Below are 18,467 nucleotides of genomic sequence, written 5' to 3' on the forward strand. Positions count from 1 at the left end.
CGTGTGGAACTCTTCTGTGAATGGAGGCGTTTTTGTTCAAATCTCATAGCATACCATACCATAGCATAGCATACCATATCATTAAGCCCTTCATGTCAATTTCTCATAGCATAGCATACAAATCTCATATCATTGCATTGGAATCTCATAACATATCATAAAAATCGCATACCATAGCATTAATTAGTAAAAGATGTGCATGAAATGACTGTACTCCCTATGGGCCCTTGAAACAGGGCCAACATTACTAAAATCTGACCTTTTTCAAACTTTACAACTGAAGGATAATCTTAAGTCATAGTTTTTATAAACCAAGAAACCCTCTACCAGTTTGGGAAAGAATTCTGACTTAAGGACGTGAGCACAGTTGTATGCAGAAACTTTATCGTTTATAACAGAGGAGAATAGGTTCCTTCTTCAGGTTCGGGTCTACACGTTCATATTGTATTGAGAATATAATGTTTAAAAGTTCTTTACTTCCACTGACACTTATTAAAAATTATCTTTAAATGACCATAAGGCTCTTTAAAAAGATTAAATATCATGAAAACCACATGTTAGGGGTTCTTTCTGTAGAGTATGGGAAAAAAAGTTATATAGATCATGTATAATTACATGTACGTGTGAAGTTTAAAAATCTTTTCTTCATATTGAATAAAACTGAATAGAAACTAAATGCATATTCAGAAAGACCATAAAACTGTCTACTTAAATTGTAGATAGGGTAATAAATGAACTCTAAATGTATTCTTATGGAGAATAATAAGTTGTTTTGGAGTTTTATGTATATCCAGAGGATCATAAAATTTCGCGCAAAAATTGTAGATTTCATAGTCCTTATCGCAAAATTTCAGTAAAGGAAGAGGGAACATTACCATATTTTGGACTTTTTTGGAGCTCCTTGGGCGATAGATTATTCATCAATGAATCTTAAATGCATATTAATATAAAAGATTCCCTCAAAGTTCTATTGTACTCACGAGCCAGTTAGAGCTTGTGGGCCTCTTATTTCTTATACACGTAAGTAACTCAACTTATGCATTCAAATGGTATATATCATAAATATCGCTAAATTGAAGAACCACAACTACATAAAATATTTAGAAATATACGTAAGATGTTGATATGATTTAAGTGCAGTATGAGTCCATGTTTTTATATAATTTTTATACTTTTTCTTTATTTTTTTTAATGTTCTGCAAGAAACAAACTTCCTCAATTATTGAAATAGAAATTTTAGCGCATAATTTCACTACATACTTAAATTTTAAGTTACTGATATGCAAAACGTTTAGTATACCATGAAATGAACCAACGCAACACTTTATTTTTTTTTTTGGTCATGTTTGACTGCAAAAAAGAAATAATCAACCCTGAACTAAATAATCCACACACTTTCAATCCTTTTGTTATCGAAAATACGGTAGACTCTAATCAGAAATCGTTCCTGTTGGCAAGTGCACGATTAGAGCAATGTGTTTTACTTTATTGTCTACAATAAATCACATCTGCCACTTTTTCAAACGTTTAAACACATGATCTTAAGCAATACATGCAGCTAGGAGGTTTAACAATCGATAAAACATTTCGAACCACTTGGACAATAAAAGGCATATTTTTTCGATACCGACACAATATTTAACTTTTTTGGACGATAGCTATATCGATGAGGTTAGGACAAATACCTTTGTAGATAATACTTCGTTCACTCTTGTGAGTATATTTGCGTAACTGAATACCATATTGATTTAAATATGGACTTTCGTTTTTTCTGTTATAGTACTGATTTATTCTTTAGCTAAAATGATTTTTTACCGATTTCATCTCCCTTAAACATTCCAGTGGAGGATGAGAGTATACGGATCTTCACACACTTTCTGCATCGACGTAGTCGTCCTCCTTGTTTCAAGTTGTTTGATCTTAAGGGTAATGCTGTTTAAATTTGTCTTTCAATATATTTTTAAAGTATTCCAAATTCTGCATTTCAATAAAATTTAGACTGCTGTGCAGCAATTGTCTAGAATACCAGTCTAGCTTTGCTTTAAATTTTGATTATGGGCAATCAAAGCAAAACTATCCCCGTAAGGAACTCGGATGCATGAAAATAAATTTTGAGGTCCCTACTTTACCTTTGCATAAAGACGATTCTAAAGAATTTATTTTATTAGTATTTCGTATCTAGTTGAATTAAACCAAAGCTGGTCATAAAAGTCATGATTTTTAACTAAAAGGCTAAAGGCTTAAGGTATTTGATGTAGTATTTTTTTACATATCACAAATACCACAATTATGATTAGCTACAAAGAATTTTGCCACATGAAATTGTTCATAATGGGTTTATTTATTTAATTTCTAATGGGGCATTGATAACTATGCACATTGTCAAGCTTAATATGAGAAACAGAGCTCCGGATTTTTTTTTTTTAAATAAAGACTTGTGTATGGTTTTGTTCACAAAAAATTGCTAAGTAAAAATGATACATCTAGAAAAAAATGAACATTGTCGAACCCAAGAAACTAAATAAAGAGTACATTGGGTAATTTAAGGAATATGTTAAACTGTACTATCATACTGATTCCAACAAGACAATTAACACCAAACTATCAAATTGAATCAACGATATATTCTCAATTACCGGCCGCCAGAAAACGAAAGGCTATATGATGTGAAGTAAAAAGTAGCTGGGTTTAATCTGCGGGGCTACATGTATTTGAAATTACTGTTCAGTTCAATTAGACACTTTGTAATACGCAAAGCAGCTTTGCTCATAGAAAGAAAGTTGTTAAAGAGACAAGTTATAAAAAAAAATATTTAAAAAAAAATAGAAATGGCTGATGTTTAAGTAATAAAATATATGTGAAATTATATATATCAGACTGATGTACCCAAATTTGTCTTCTTTTTTTAAGATAAACAATTTCTTTTTGCGACTGTTCTTTTGCCACTTGCTTAAATAATTTCTTGTTTAATTTTGTCAACAGTTTTTCTCCATCGGGTGCACAATCGGCGGATTGGTGATGAAATTTTCCGAGCCGTTGCTCAGCTTAGACGGTATTGTTTTGTTAAACAATGTGTCCTTGGGTTCCTTGCCATTTGGGTCCTTACTTTATACTCTGGATATGTGTATTGTGTCATCATTTGTTTTGGACACAGTCTATGTCGTACTTATATTCTGTGGAATAAGTAAGAGAAGTAAAGGATGGCTTATTGCAGTAAGTATTTTTCTTTCTATATAAATTTCTTGTATATTCAGCTAAATATATTTGTATTAAACAATGAATGATAACATCACATTGTTTTTACCTTTTTGCTCTTCTCTTTTTTACATTGTACGCCTGCTAACAGATCAATAGCATATTATTCTCTGGTCATTTATTGAAAACAAAAGAGGTTGTTTATAGTAATTAAAACTGCAATTAAAACCAACATTTTGAATACGAAGTCGATAAGTTGACTCGATTCAGGCAATTGTAAACACTCTTATGGAATAACAAATAAAAGACTGTCATTCAATGTACCCTACACAACCACTTTATCATCGTGGCATGTCTTTATTTTACTTCCATTAATAATTTATTTGGTCTAGTATATATGTTCAACGTACAACCTTTGCTTTGCCCCGGACATCAGGACAGTCTCTTTGAGCTTCCATAATAATCAACTGTTGGGGTTTTTTAACTCGTCGTTGAACACTTTTCACATTAATGATGTTGTAACGTTTTTCCTGACAATAGAATTGAAATTATTATGATTGAATTTTGTGGAATGATCAGACGTGTTTCTTCCATAAACTTTTAAGAAAACATTTTCAGTCACCATATGTAATTTATATAGGCGTTGTCTCTGTGGTGATTTTTTAACCCACAAAGCAATAAATATCATGAAATAAAGATACCTACCGTACTGTGGGGTCTTTTGCAAATTTCAGTGATTGAGTTTTATTTGAAAAAAAATAGTAAATGGGATTCATTTTCTCCCAAATCCCTTGTTTCGGTATTGTAAACATGCGTTGCACCATCGTCTGATACCCACGGGAGAAAACATCTTTCACCCCTGTGTATCTGTATCTGATAATGACGATGCACTGATATTAACAAAAACGGTTGGCCTGTACACTTAGCAGGTGCACGTGGCCTGTATTTAAGTTAATATGTTTCAGCTCTATTTAAAAAAAATTATACTCAAATTATACAGTGACTGAATACAAAACTAACGACGCTTTTTGAAGGAATACTTTTTATGACTGTATTCTTTGTCTCTTGTTTGGTTCGTATTTAGAGTTCCGCAGCAATTTTCCTTGGGATCAATTTCAATATCTTCATTGTGGCCTTTTACTCATGGATCCTGGACAAGGTAAGATCTTTAGATATCGTACATGCATAAGATTTATCACTTTTTTCTAAGTACATTAAAAAATACGACATATTTTCAATTTTTAGATTCACACATTGATATTTACATCGTTGAAGGCGAGATATGATGAAAATCAAGAAAAATTTGAAACAACCGTAAGTATGAATTCAAAAGAAATCTCCAAAACGAAATCCTAAAAATGGAACTAAAAATGGAGCTTGGAGTTGCTGTTCATGTTGCAAGGAGAAAATGGAAAAAGTTTGTTATAAACCTATAAGCCTCTCCGACTGTCTCAGTGACCCGTATATTAGAGCCTAAGCTGTTCCGTTATAGAGAAACAATAAATAACAATAAATAACAAAACTGACAATACGCCATGTAGGATAGGGTTAGAATAAGAGAATATCTTTTAAAAGTTTTACCGGTCTAAGTTTGCTCTCATACTGCCAAACATACTTTTTTATTTCATTCTTGATCATGATATATACAAATGTTTATGTTTTTATTTTACCCTAGTGAGATAGTTCTGGTTATCGCTATGAATTTAATCAGTGATTGAAAAAAAATTCTTAGCACTTTATAAGGACAAACAAAAAAAAGTTTGATTTAATTTATACAGTAAATGATACTATGATAAATGATAATATATATTATCCAATTCTCTGCAGTCTCTTATTTTGAACATTGAGCTTCGTAGACTATATTGAAAATTTAACTAAATTGATTCGTAGAAAGATTAGACGAAGCAAGCACGCGCGCACATTGGGATTAAATAGTTTATACTTATACATGTATAGATAAGTTTTTTAACATCTTTCATCTTGAAGATTAATATTTCATTTCAGTGATCATTGCATATTAAAGGGGCACTGTCACGATTTTGGTAAAATTTTATTTTTTGTTTTTATATTTACAATCTTAAGGAATGCATTTCTAATGATCAAATGAAATTTGAGAGACAGTTGTAGAGTTATAAGCAAGATACATGGTAACAATTCTCTGTCATGTAAACAAAGCTCGTGCCCTGTTTTTGTTTATATAGGTTCATTGTACCTATTAAAAATCTTTTTCAAGATGATTTGTCTATCTATTTACTCATTTCAAGCATAAATAAACAGTTCCTTACGTTCAACCAATTCGTTTTAGGTCTAAAACTGGAAGTGGAATTTTTACTTAAACATTTAAAATGTAAACAAAAGCTTTGATTACATAGCAAAGAAATGAGAGCTCCGTAACTTGCTTACAACTCAACGAATGTCACTCTAATTTTGGTTGCCTATTAGAAATGCCTTACAGAAGAATTATAAACATTAAAATCGGAAAAAAAAAAATTTTACAAAAATTGTGACCATGTCCCTTTAAGTTTTCTTTTTAGTCAATGCCACTATTTTCTTTTTAGCTGAAATGTCGTGGATACATGGTTTGGAATGGTTCTAGTGCTATTACATGCTCTGATTATATCAAGAGTACTGTCTACACATACGGGAGCACTTTCATTGCTATGCTTGTCTCTAACATAGTTTTGTCAGTAAGTGTTCAGTAATTGTACATGTGATAGAATACACATGTTAACGTATTTCTGCGATTTTTAAAAATGTTGGACGGTCGCTTTGTCAATAATGAATATATGTTTGCATCAGTTTTAAATCATCTCCACTTTTCTTTGCAGATAGTAATACTCGTCGGAATTGAATGTCTGTTTAGGTATAAAAATGTCAGAGAAAGATTGAAGCATAAGTCTAATATGTGGACAGTTACTGTAAAGTTAGAGCTAGTGAATTCGGAGAACGGGATGTGGAATCAGTCGTGCTTATTTTTAAAGAATAGTTGGGCTCGGTATGTAAATCATAGTGCTTTATACACAGAGAGATGACTAAATGATTGTATATACATGTATTTGAAAAGTTATACATTTATTAATAAATCAGTTTTTCTTTCTTCTTTTCTTCTTCTTTTTCAAGGAATCCCACTGTGTCAAAGTTTGGATACCTCAGTGCAGGATACATAGTATTTTCTTTTAATTTAAATCTCATTAGTATGAAATTACATTCCAGACAGATGACTTAAATGTATAAACTTAACTTTGAACATATTTGTATTTAAAGGTGGTTGATTTCGGATTTTTACTTGTCCTTTTGTTAGTACGGTATGATTTAAACGATTTAACATCTGCTGAAAAACTATACGCAAAAACCATTGACTATTTCAACGAGGGTTATCTTCAAGATGGATTACTTATAACGATGATTTGTCTGTTTGTATGGTCTTTTATAGCAAAGACGTTTTACTTTGTTGGAATTTATTCGAACAGAAAATACTACTTTGCAGCCGTAAGTAGTTATTGAAACTTCAGTATATATGCACAGTTAATAAATGGCAATCTAAATACCCAAAAGTTAAAAAAACAAAAACATATCAAGGATTAGTAATTTTATTTTATTTCGATTTTTACATTATATTTATAAAATGAACATTCTATATTTTGCAAACAATAACTCTAAATAGCTGTTTTTAAATTTTTTTTTTTATTTTTTTTTATTTTTTTTTTAATCTTTCTTTTAGTTCTTTTGTTCTGAATTGCTCTGTCTCATAATTCATTTCGTTGTTGTTGGATTCAGTGGTAAACTATTTGTGAATGTAAGTATACAGCAAATTACTTAATATTAATTTTAAGAAAACTTGATAATTAGTTTTTTTTTATGATTAAATATTAAATTCATGTATATTTTCTTTTCATTTAATTAGGAATGGACTGCTTTTCTTGCCATTTTCCTATCAGTTTCCATCATTTATATTATTTTTAAAGTAAGTTATCAATGCTTTTTAAAAATATAACTGTTCGCATTACATTATCATTTAATTAAATCTTTTATACGAATCATGTTACATGACACATCATTTTGTTTAAACTTGTAGATAATTTATATATACAAAGCTGACCGTGTGTACCGATACACAATGCACAGTACGAGATTCTCTGATTACCCTTTACTACCAGGAAGATATGGTTTTGTTCGCTATGTAAAGCATCTGATAAAAGAGTAAGCATTATTCAAATATATTTTTAAATTTAATTGAACGTTATCTTGATATAAAACATAACAACAAAATTCTTAATTCATAAAAACAAACAAGGAAAAGAATAGATGCAGTATATTGCTGTGTATTTAGTTGGCCATGAATGAGTATCAAAATACCAAATCCAAATACAAGACAATTATCTATAGAGACTAGAAACCGTATCTCAAAAACATGCCTTTGACTATTTCAGGCACAACTTGACTGCCTCTTTAATAATCGTCTCTGTTATGATGTGCGTGAGTATTCATTTTTATGGTGTGGTTTTTTTTATCTTAATTTTAGACTTTTTAAATTATTCTGTAAAATCTAGTGTGCTTTATAATGACCATTATCGGACAGTTACCGTTATTGTATAGAAAATTTAATTTTAATTTCATAAAATTTTAGATATTAATGCAGATAAAAATTTCACATCAGAATATATAATATTTCAGATTGTTGACTGCATACAAATCAGTGGGCTCCTGATCATACGATATGGCTATTCATCCCGCCATTTTGTAAATCAAATACTAAATGGAATAAAATTGGGGACTCTGAAAATGTCTGTAAACCGCGATAGTGTGGCATTCATCAGTCTTGTTTCGTGCATTCTTTCATTTCTTCTGCAATGTGCAAAATGGATCTCCGTCGGAACAAAAAAACCAAGAATTGCTCTGTTTGTAAGGAACATTTTTATTACGCTTCTGTTTGATATTTTTACTATAATGAAAAAAAATATGTAAATTTGCAGGGGTAGTAATATTAATTTTGCATACTTTTATTTATTTATCGAACTGAATCTGTAACTTTTTTTGAAATTTTGCATGCATGAGGAACACACTTTTATGTCAAGAAATGTTTGGTATTTAATGAATTTTTAAATGAGAGCATTTTTTCAATAAATGTTATTATTTTCATTTTCACAGATCACCTGGACTGAGGTACCATTGCTAATACTGCAAGCATGCGGTGTGTCAATGGACATCATATTAATCAAATTGGTAATAACTCAAACTGTAAATTACACGTACTTTCAAACTAAACTTATCATAAACGATTTGGCCATTCGATTTTTACCCACTCCATCCCGTATAAAAATTAAATTGTTATTAATCAACTACAGTTTTTGAATGACCTTAATGTTCGAGTAAATCATTTCTTTATAAATTTTGTGTTTTAGATGACTAATATACAAAACACACAAATCTATAATATACAATTACCTATACATATACTATATCTGAAACAAATATCACCCTTATAAAGAAGACAAATGACTGTTTAAAACTTACGTTTGTAGAAAGTTTTAAAATTGTCAAGTTAAAAAACAATATATCGTAAAATACAATTGAAATACTGAAAAGAGTATAGAATACATTTTACTCAGATATCAAACTATCCATTTAACGAATTGTAACCTTCACTGTTAATTAATTCAATTACGCGAATACTGAAAAATATTTTTTGGAAGACGAATATAAGACGTTCAGTACTATCAATAATTTGATTATATACATGTTAATTACTACATGTACTGTACTATCATTACCTTTGTTCATCTCACAACTTAAACACATATACATGCAGGACAATTCTAATATTGATGTATCTGTAAGGGGTTTTTTTCAATGGTTAAGTTTCAGACAAAAGTATAATGATTTTCTTCGAAAATAATCTAATAACACTTTACATTTGATTTTTTTCCAGTTATACTGCTGTGATGATAACGACGGGTGTTTCTTTAGCTATGGCTCTAAATACAGGGTAAGCCTGATGCTGGCATTTGGAAGAAATACAATTATTGAACAGTAACTATCCCACATTACATTATACATTGTAGGTTATTAATTACGTGGTATTGATTTGAATTTGTTTTAGTTCTGTTATGGAGACGTTAATGATCATATGAAGATATTTGCATGGTTTGCGTTGGTAACTGGAGTTCTAAATATTTTCTTGCAAGTAAGTTCACGAAATCAACTGTCATTCATACATTAAAACAAACGCCATTTTCGGTTTCATTTGAATAACTCTAAGAAGTCTCGCTCAAAGAATTCATCTTTGATATCAATTAACTCTAATTTCTTAATCTTAAATCTTAATTTAAGTACGTTACCTTTTTATAACGTTAACTTACAAGATTATAATGTTTCGATAACTTTCTTGCATGTGTACCATGTTGTAGAAGCGACTTTCATTCTTTGCGAATGAGTACATTTTGTTACAATCATTACGAAATTTTGTAGGTGTCGTCGGTGTATTTTGGGTTTAGATATTTCAAGCAATCTGAAGATGGCCATTTAGGTATATTGAAAGGTTTAACCGAACTTTTTCTTGATGCTTGGAAAAAAATCAGAAAGGACAGGTTTGTTTTTATCTCAATACTCTTTTTTCATATTAAATTGATTCTATTTGCAATCATGAAGTTTCCTTACCAATCAAAAGGAGTTTTAAAGCCCGTATGAATATTGCAAAGTCATAATGATCCTGATATTGAAAATCAATAATGCATATTAATTGTATAACAATGAGATATATAATGTATGATTCTATGTCTTTGCAGAACATTGGAGTTCATATTACAAAGAATATTTTATGGATTGCAATTATTTTCTTTGGTAAAACAATTCAATGCTTACCTTTTTGTGTATTAACTATTATTTGTACATGAATGTTTGTAACAGTAAAAGAAAAATTTAAAGTTGTTTAGAGAAATAAGAGATGTTGAATTCTAAAGAAGTAAGTGTCTACTCAAAAGCTTTATACTCAGTGCAAATTAGCGTTACTTGAAACGGTAAAAACGATATCTTTTGAAGATGGCTATAAAATACACGAAGTTGTAATGTCTACTTAACGATTAACTAATGGCTTATAATAATCACCTTTGAAACGTCTAATGACTTCTATGAATGAACAATTTCAGTTTTCTTCTTGAATTTTCTAAGTACGATAACAATTTCTAGGATACAATCTTATATATAATGAAGACAGTTTGTTGTCAACGTAAAATGTGAGGTGGGAGGGCAAATTTTTTTTTTTCATTTGCATGTATTGAATGTTACATAATTTCAGTAAATATAATCTTATTTTGAAAATTAGGATAAAAGGATGAATCCACCTGTATCAGAATTATGAGTATATTTACTAATGTAAATCATACTAGATTAGATCTTCTTTCTTCTTGCTTTTTAACGATTGTTTTAAAAAAAATAACTATACATGTCGGTACAGTACAGGATAATTTGATGTAAAATATCGTACATGTAGGTGAAATGTCTTTTTCTAAATCAGGATAAAGATAAGAATGGCAGCTCATGTCGTGCGGGGTTTAATTTTTATTAGAAGTATTCTCAATTGGTATTATCAATTTTTCTTTTATTCGAAACTCATCAAAAACATTGTATAAACATTATTATCCGAGTATTTTTAACCCGTCAAAGCCTAATTTCAGGCGATTATTTCTTAGTAGTATACTACATCACGATTAAATTACGTTGCAAAACACAAATAGGAAATTTTTTATGCTTTTAAATGAATATAGTTATGACAAGAAAAATATTGAAATTTCTGTTTTATTTCCAATGTTTAGAATTAAATAAAAGTGTGATATTCTTAATTTTCAAGGTCCTGAATGGTGCATTTTGGATAGGAATAGTACTAATGATCTTTGTACCGGGATATATATATGGCAACGGCCTTCTTAAAAAACTATCGGATCAGCCATTATCTCTTAGTTTTAACAATGCAGAATCTACTATCATTGGGATCCTGGGATCATTAATGGCTTTCATTTACATCAACGTGTTTAACCAAATCTTTGGGATGCGTTTTTTGTATCAACGAAAAGCGACTTTTTTCCGAATGGTAAGTTTGCAAAACTCAGTATTTACGTTATATTTTTCAACATGTACGTTCTTTCAACTACAGTTTTAACTATTTAAAATCTTGTCGCACTTTTTTATTTCTTACTATCAAAATTACTTTCTATATTGCATTTATATCTTTTTTAGCTCACCTGACCTGAAAGCTCAAGTGAGCTATTCTGATCACATTTTGTCTGTCGTCCGTCCGTCCGTCCGTCTGTCCGTCTGTCCGTAAACTTTTCACATTTTTAACATCTTCTCAAGAACTACTAGGCCAATTTAACCAAACTTGACACAAATCATCCTTAGGCAAAGGGGATTTAAAGTTGTGAAAATTAAGGGCCACACCTGTTTTCAAGGGGAGATAATTAGAAATTAATGAAAAATTTCGAGAAATTTTCAAAAATCTTCTTCTCAAGAACCAGAAAGCCAGGAAAGCTGAAACTTGTGTGGAAGCATCCTCAGGTAGTGTAGATTCAAAGTTGTGAAATTCATGACCCCCGGGGGAAGGATGGGGCCACAATGGGGGGTCGAAATTTTACATAGGAATATATAGAGTAAATCTTTAAAAATCTTCTTCTCAGAAACTAAACAACCAGGAAAGCTGAAACTTGTGTGGAAGCATCCTCAGGTAGTGTAAATTCAAAGTTGTGAAATTCATGACCCCCGGGGTAGGGTGGGGCCACAATGGAGGGGGGGTCGAAATTTTACATAGGAAAATATAGAGTAAATCTTTAAAAATCTTCTTCTCAGAAACTAATCAGCCAGGAAAGCTGAAACTTGTGTGGAAGCATTCTCAGGTAGTGTAGATTTAAAGTTGTGAAAATCATGATCCCTGGGGGTAGGGTGAGGCCACATGGGGGGGGGGGGTGTTAAAATTTTACATAGAAATATATAGAGTAAATCTTTAAAAATCTTCTTCTCAGAAACTAATTAGCCAGGAAAGCTGAAACTTGTGTGGAAGCATCCTCAGGCAGTGTAGATTCAAAGTTGTGAAAATCATGATCCCTGGGGGTAGGGTGGGGCACAATGGGGGGTCGAAGTTTTACATAGGAATATATAGAGTAAATCTTTAAAAATCTTCTTCTCAGAAACTAATCAGCCAGGAAAGCTGAAACTTGTGTGGAAGTATCTTCAGGTAGTGTAGATTCAAAGTTGTGAAAATCATGATCCCAGGGGGTAGGGTGAGGCCACATGGGGGGGGGGGGGGTGTTAAAGTTTTACATAGGAACATATAGAGTAAATCTTTAAAAATCTTCTTCTCAGAAACTAATCAGCAAGATTATTCTTTATAATTGTTAAAACTTTGGCTCCAGGACAATTCTTCGGCCTCACAAGTAGTTTCAGAGTTTGATGTAGCTAAATATCCCATTTAAAACAATTGTAAATGATCTTTTTGAGAACTGCAATACTCAACATGTGATATGACTATAAAATTGAAGCAGGCAGCTATTTTTTCATTAGAATCTTTTTGTATTACTGTATTGAGTTATTGCCCTTGATTTATTGATTCTTGATTATTTTAATTAATGCATCCACTGTTAACCAATTATTGTGATGATTATATTTATACAATAATAAATATTCAATGTATATAAGTTGTTCTGCATAAGAAGTTTTGGGTTAGGCCGGATTAGTTTGTTTATTTTTGATTTCCAATTTTTAGATACTATGAATTATTTTAGGCCGGCACATATATAGGGACAGTGTCTCTTGCATTACGTTGAGTGACTGTTTGGGGTTAAACTTGAGCAGATATGAATAGATTGACTGTCTGAACATCCCTGCTCTATTTAATCTTCGTGTTTTCTAACCTTCGATACAAAGTGTGCGGTCTTACCTGCCCTGTACTGCATTAATGCAAGTGTGCAGTCATACCTGCTTGTATTGGTGGTGGTTGCGGCGGAGCACTAGTGTATGGTCATCCCTGCTGGTGTTCAGGCCTTTCTTCCGCAAGTGTGCGGCACTCCCTGCTTGCGTTAGGTTGAGCTGTTGAGTTGCGTAGGTGTGCGGTCATCCCTGCCTGCGTAACGTTGAGTCCCTATATGTGCAGGAGCGGTGATTAAAGTCTGCTCTTGTAAATATTGGCAGCGATCAGGGCTATCCGAGTTCCAAGGGGGAAAATGAATTTTATTTTTACAGGATCTGCATGTATTATTGTACATTGTCCAGATTGTTTGTATTATGACTCCATTAAGCTGACTTTATCATACCTATTGTTCTTCAGGTGAGCGATGTGGCCCATGGGCCTCTTGTTTTTGTAAAGGTCACCTGAATCAATCGGGTGATATAAATATAAGTCTTGCATCGTAAGTGAAGTCTTCATATCGGTCGAATTGTGTGTGTTTGTGTGTGTGTTTGTGTGAAATTAATAACGTGCATCACAAAAATTTTGACTGACTGTATAGTACGCCTTGATTTTTAATGCTGACGCTAGTCAATTCAATTGGTTGCAATTGGACAGTGCGCTTGAATTCGTAAGTATTCAAGTTTATACAAAAGACGATTGTGAAATTCACTATCTCCTCCATCAGGGCTCATACTTTTGGATCAAATACTACAGTTTGAAATACTCTTTATTCCAGCTTATCTACTAGATGAAAGAATGTTTCTTCTAAAAAAAAAAATTATGACCTCATTGTCAGAGTTCTATTGCTGAGGGTGATACTATGTTGTTTGAATTGTACATATGCGGTTATCCTTTTAAAATAAATCTTCTCTACATATACGCATGCACACATGTGAGTAAACTGAGTTCATTGTGTGGTTGAACATGGAATCTTCCTCCAATCTTGAGAAAATGTCCTTCTGATCCAGGGGTTATGTGGATCAGTTGGAACTCTCTTTGTCATATTAAGAACATGTATCTAACAGTAATCTGATGAAATTGTCAAAAAAAAAGAAAAAAAAAAAAGGAACCATCTTCCTCTTAAGTTCTGAATTAGTTTAGCCTTTGATCAAGTGTTCTAATATTGGCTTGGATGGCCCTCTTTAATAAAGGAGTTTACTCTTTTTTAAAAAAGTAATCTCCTTTTGTTTAACTGCTGTCATATTACTTAATCGTTCCTCTGGTTTACGTCTTAATATTGCAAAGTTAATCTTATATATTTTAAATAGTTGTAAGATGTACTTATGTTTAAATGACATTTTTACAATTATACATTACAATTATACATTACAATTACATGTACAATTATACATAATGACCATATATGATTCCCCTTAAGTTTCTAATATTAAATAGAGTTGAATATTTTTATGTCAACTTTGCAGATGACCAGATCATACTGTACTGTTTATCATCGCTCTTGTAAAATCTTGCATTTAAGCAATTTATTTTATTTTATCCATTTATTATACTTAATAGTTAATGATTATGAATGAGCCATCAATTGAATCAATATAATTTGCAGTTCATCTTGATTGAAGTTGGTTTTTGTATGGTAGACGTAATATATTTAATCTTCTCGTCTGATGTTCTCCATGCGGTAAGTGAGACTTTGTTTAATTTTACAAGTACATGTAGCCAAAGCTTCGTTTGCAAATTTTAAATGAAAACTACATAGATTTTGCATTTCAATACGGTATTTCTACTCAGAGAATTATTTATTATTCCTAAGCACAAATTATCAAATGTTAAGGGGTTTTTTTCAAACTTTCTTCTCTCAAACATTCTGCAAAGGGATGTATTTCAATTAATAACAAGTACTTCTAAGATGTTGCCGATGTTCCGAATGGCTAAACAACGACAAACCACAAACCATGTAACAATTTAGTTTAATCTTGCTGAAAATAATGTGTATATTCATTAAAGAATGCCGTAATACGTCGCAAAATATGAAAAATACGTCGAGGTGTTTTCATGTTTAATGTCTTGTCTATGATATAGCCGAGAACCCCGAGTAGACTTATTAACATTTGTAAATTCGTATTTATCATTTTGATTTTGAAAATATCTACATACATAAATATTCCAAATGGAAATATTTACATTTTCATCTGTCTTTGTCTGTGATAACATTACGAATCAATTTCGAACCCTAAAATCCAATAACTTTATAAAACATGAGTGACACAAAATGGGCGTGTCTTATAGCATAACCGAGAAAAAGTATTGGCTTCGCCGCGTATTCATACATAGCATGTGCTACATAGAAAATAGCGGTTTTAAAATAATGTTGTTTTAAAGATTACAAATTGGGAATAATATAAATATAAGTAATAAGGAATCATTTTTTGAATATTATGAGGTTATAATTTCGGTCGGAGCGTAGTCAAATCTATCATAAAGTCCTATTGGATTTGACCACCACCACCCCCCCCCCCCCCCCCGACCAAAATTATCACCTCATAATACTCAAAGAGTGATTCCTCATTCCTAATATATGTACATTATAGAATTATCTTTATTATAATACATGTACATGTATCTGCTTTTGCAGGCGTATTGTTTTTGCAATTATGGTTCATATTGCAAAAACAGCTTTAATTCAACAGAAATCGAACGGAATGAGGTGAGTTCTTCTTGCAAATACAAAATAATAATACATTGTATGTTTGAAAATAACACACAAATAGATGCAGATACTAATACTATTTTTAATTTACAAAAGAATTGTAGAGGGTCATCGATTGGATTAATTGGTTTGTTGATCGCTTTCATCGTTTTGACACTTGGACTGCGTGTACGTATCAATCAGTTATCCAATCATTTTCCTATTATTAATTAGATTTATTTTTGAATTGGGATCTATTTCTATTGTAATAAAGATGAACACTGCTCGTAAAAGGCATTTTCCGCCATATTTATCTTTCATAGCCGCTACCCCTACAACCCCTATATTAGCCGCAGACCTCTTAAGAGTTTGGAGTATATATTTTCCTGTAGAGGTCTCACCTTTGCAGACGTACATCGTGATACTCGGTCGCAATAACATTATCAAATTTTACGCACTTTTTCCAAGCCAGGGTAATACTAACATGAAATAAACAGGTAAAAAAAACAATATATGCACATGAGATAAGAATTAAATGCACAAAATTTAAGACCTCGAAAGGAATATTACACATCAGCCACGAGTTTCAGGTGTACAATCGGTGTAACGATATCGAAGCATTAATATACCTGTGTGACGGTGCCTATTTACGAGAGGTGTTCAGCTTTGAAATATATCATACTTATTTTATCTTCTTCTTTTAGATCATATCCCTAGTAATCTCAAAATCACTTTCAAAACAACTACCGCTACGGATCAGACCAAAAGACGATTCACCAAATTATAAAGATGGAGTACGTCAACAATCCACAATCCAGGAAGTCCCTCCGACATCCTATTCACAAAGCCTAGATGATGTGATTAGGAACGCTGAAGAAACTCTTGGAATGCTCCAGTTATCGGAATCTTTAGCAAGCAATTCTAAGCAACTAATGAATGAAAGTGAAGAAGAGTCATTGGAAAAAAGAAATAATGCGCATATTGAAACATTGCAAACCGATGATGATAATGATGATGATATTGATGATAAGAATGATGATAAAGAGGAGGAGGATTTATTCAAAACAGCTTATGAAATGGGCTTTTTGTCAAAAGAGGAATATTCAGAAGTTGAATAATGCTGAGAGAATACAATTATATTACATGAAAATCCGAATATGAACTATATGAAATTAAATTGATTTGCATACATCATTTTTTATGCAGCACAAGACTTAACCGATATAAACTTGTAAAATGTAGAGCCATCTCTGCTTGTGGTGGCTGTCTTAATGTAACTCATGCATATCTGTGTCCAATAAATGCTTATCTAATTTTATAAACTGGATATTAGTACTTGCGTACAAAAAGGTAATCCTCTAACTCCAAAGTAACCCGTGAAATAGGGTAAACATGAACAGGTAAATTTTACTGCTCACGAACATTGACAGCAAGAATTAAGATGATTGAATGGTAAATAGTGCACTGCCACACATGCTTAATGAATTTCTTTTCAAGGTTTTAATAATGGAGCCAGATGAATGTATCAACTCGTAAACTAATTAAAACAAGCATTCTGAGAATATTGCATAAGCAATACACGTCCCCTACCGGTTTGTATTATTTTATGAAAGCTTCGAAGCATACATCTATTTCAAAACTATTATAAACGAGATGTTATGCTTTAATCAGAGATAAAAGAACCGGAAATTCAAACTACATGATAGTTGATGTAGAAATTAAATAAAAATGGGTAAAAAAAAATACTCTTTATTTTATCTCCTGTATTTTCGCCAAGTCCATTTAGTATTTGCTGGTAGAAATTTGTGAAAACTGCACTGTTATGCAGAATATCATTTCTTACCGTCTTCTGTACCCGCAATCAACAGGAGGATAAAACGTACGCTCAACTAGGACCCCAGGTTACCTGCTCATCCGATTGTCATAATACAAAAAACCCTGTCGATTAGATTTACAACAATGCTGACACTATTTTAGAGAACTTATTTGTTTGTTAGAAACAATAAAAGGAATGGTACAAGTAATGGACGATAATATTTCTGACTACATACGAGGGTCAATCAAAAAATACGAAGACTTTTGTCATAGCTATGTTTCTTAACGTCATACCACTACTAAATTTGGTAGACATACTTTAACAATAGTTTCAAATAAAAGTTAATAAATTCCTTTATTTCTAAGAATTATTTAGAATCTAATCCTGCGAAAACGAGGTCACGGCGCACGGTCAACATTTGTGTTATGTCAACAATAAACCATATAATGTTGAAAGTAATATCTCTATAAATTGGGCTTAAAACCAAATAATATTGAAACCTCAAATTAAGTTTTGTCTTGGTATTCTATGTTCCAAATAATGACGGGATATATTGTTTTGTCGAACAGATATTAGTAACTAAAGAAAGATAGTCCTCTTTAGAATCGACTAAAAACATCGACGTCGCCGGACGTCACGGCGCAACGAGAGGTACAAACAAAATGGATTTAATCCAGGAAAAAGCCGACACAAGCTGTAAAAATGCTCAATGGTGCAAAAAATAAGTCAACAGTTATTTGCAATTTTGTGTTTAACTGTAATAAATTTTGTTGGGGTGGTGGTAATTGTATTTTGAAAATAAAACAATCCGAAAGAGAGTAGAATATCTGTAAATATTTGGTCAAAAAATAAGTAGCGTCAACCGACGTTCAGGG

General features: G+C 31.7%; 1 protein-coding gene and 3 long non-coding RNA genes across 5 annotated transcripts; all 4 read left to right on the plus strand.

Moving 5' to 3' along the window:
* The first annotated feature begins 1,833 nt into the window (after positions 1 to 1,833).
* Positions 1,834 to 5,885, plus strand: LOC136275475 (uncharacterized). Its single transcript, XR_010714057.1, has 5 exons — positions 1,834 to 1,926; positions 2,983 to 3,213; positions 4,280 to 4,354; positions 4,441 to 4,509; positions 5,754 to 5,885. It is a non-coding gene; the product is annotated as an uncharacterized lncRNA (long non-coding RNA).
* A 144-nt stretch (positions 5,886 to 6,029) lies between these two features.
* LOC136275476 (uncharacterized) lies at positions 6,030 to 6,995 on the plus strand. Its single transcript, XR_010714058.1, has 3 exons — positions 6,030 to 6,190; positions 6,316 to 6,684; positions 6,917 to 6,995. It is a non-coding gene; the product is annotated as an uncharacterized lncRNA (long non-coding RNA).
* Positions 6,996 to 7,624: 629 nt separating this feature from the next.
* LOC136275477 (uncharacterized) lies at positions 7,625 to 9,381 on the plus strand. Its single transcript, XR_010714059.1, has 5 exons — positions 7,625 to 7,671; positions 7,870 to 8,097; positions 8,344 to 8,418; positions 9,125 to 9,181; positions 9,296 to 9,381. It is a non-coding gene; the product is annotated as an uncharacterized lncRNA (long non-coding RNA).
* Positions 9,382 to 10,744: 1,363 nt separating this feature from the next.
* LOC105324380 (uncharacterized) lies at positions 10,745 to 17,087 on the plus strand. 2 transcript variants are annotated; one of them, XR_010714060.1, is made up of 6 exons: positions 10,745 to 11,281; positions 13,547 to 13,589; positions 14,694 to 14,768; positions 15,723 to 15,794; positions 15,894 to 15,965; positions 16,481 to 16,854. XR_010714060.1 is itself a non-coding variant. In XM_066084817.1 (5 exons), the coding sequence occupies exons 1-5, from the start codon at positions 10,949 to 10,951 to the stop codon at positions 16,892 to 16,894; spliced, it is 966 nt and encodes a 321-aa protein (XP_065940889.1). In that variant the 5' UTR covers positions 10,774 to 10,948; the 3' UTR covers positions 16,895 to 17,087. The 2 variants fall into 2 exon arrangements, 1 of the variants encoding a protein (XP_065940889.1); XM_066084817.1 differs by lacking the exon at positions 13,547 to 13,589 and having other exon boundaries at positions 10,774 to 11,281; positions 16,481 to 17,087.
* Positions 17,088 to 18,467: the final 1,380 nt, after the last annotated feature.

This window comes from Magallana gigas, chromosome 5, assembly GCF_963853765.1.
Source record: "Magallana gigas chromosome 5, xbMagGiga1.1, whole genome shotgun sequence".
Lineage (NCBI taxonomy): Eukaryota > Metazoa > Mollusca > Bivalvia > Ostreida > Ostreidae > Magallana > Magallana gigas.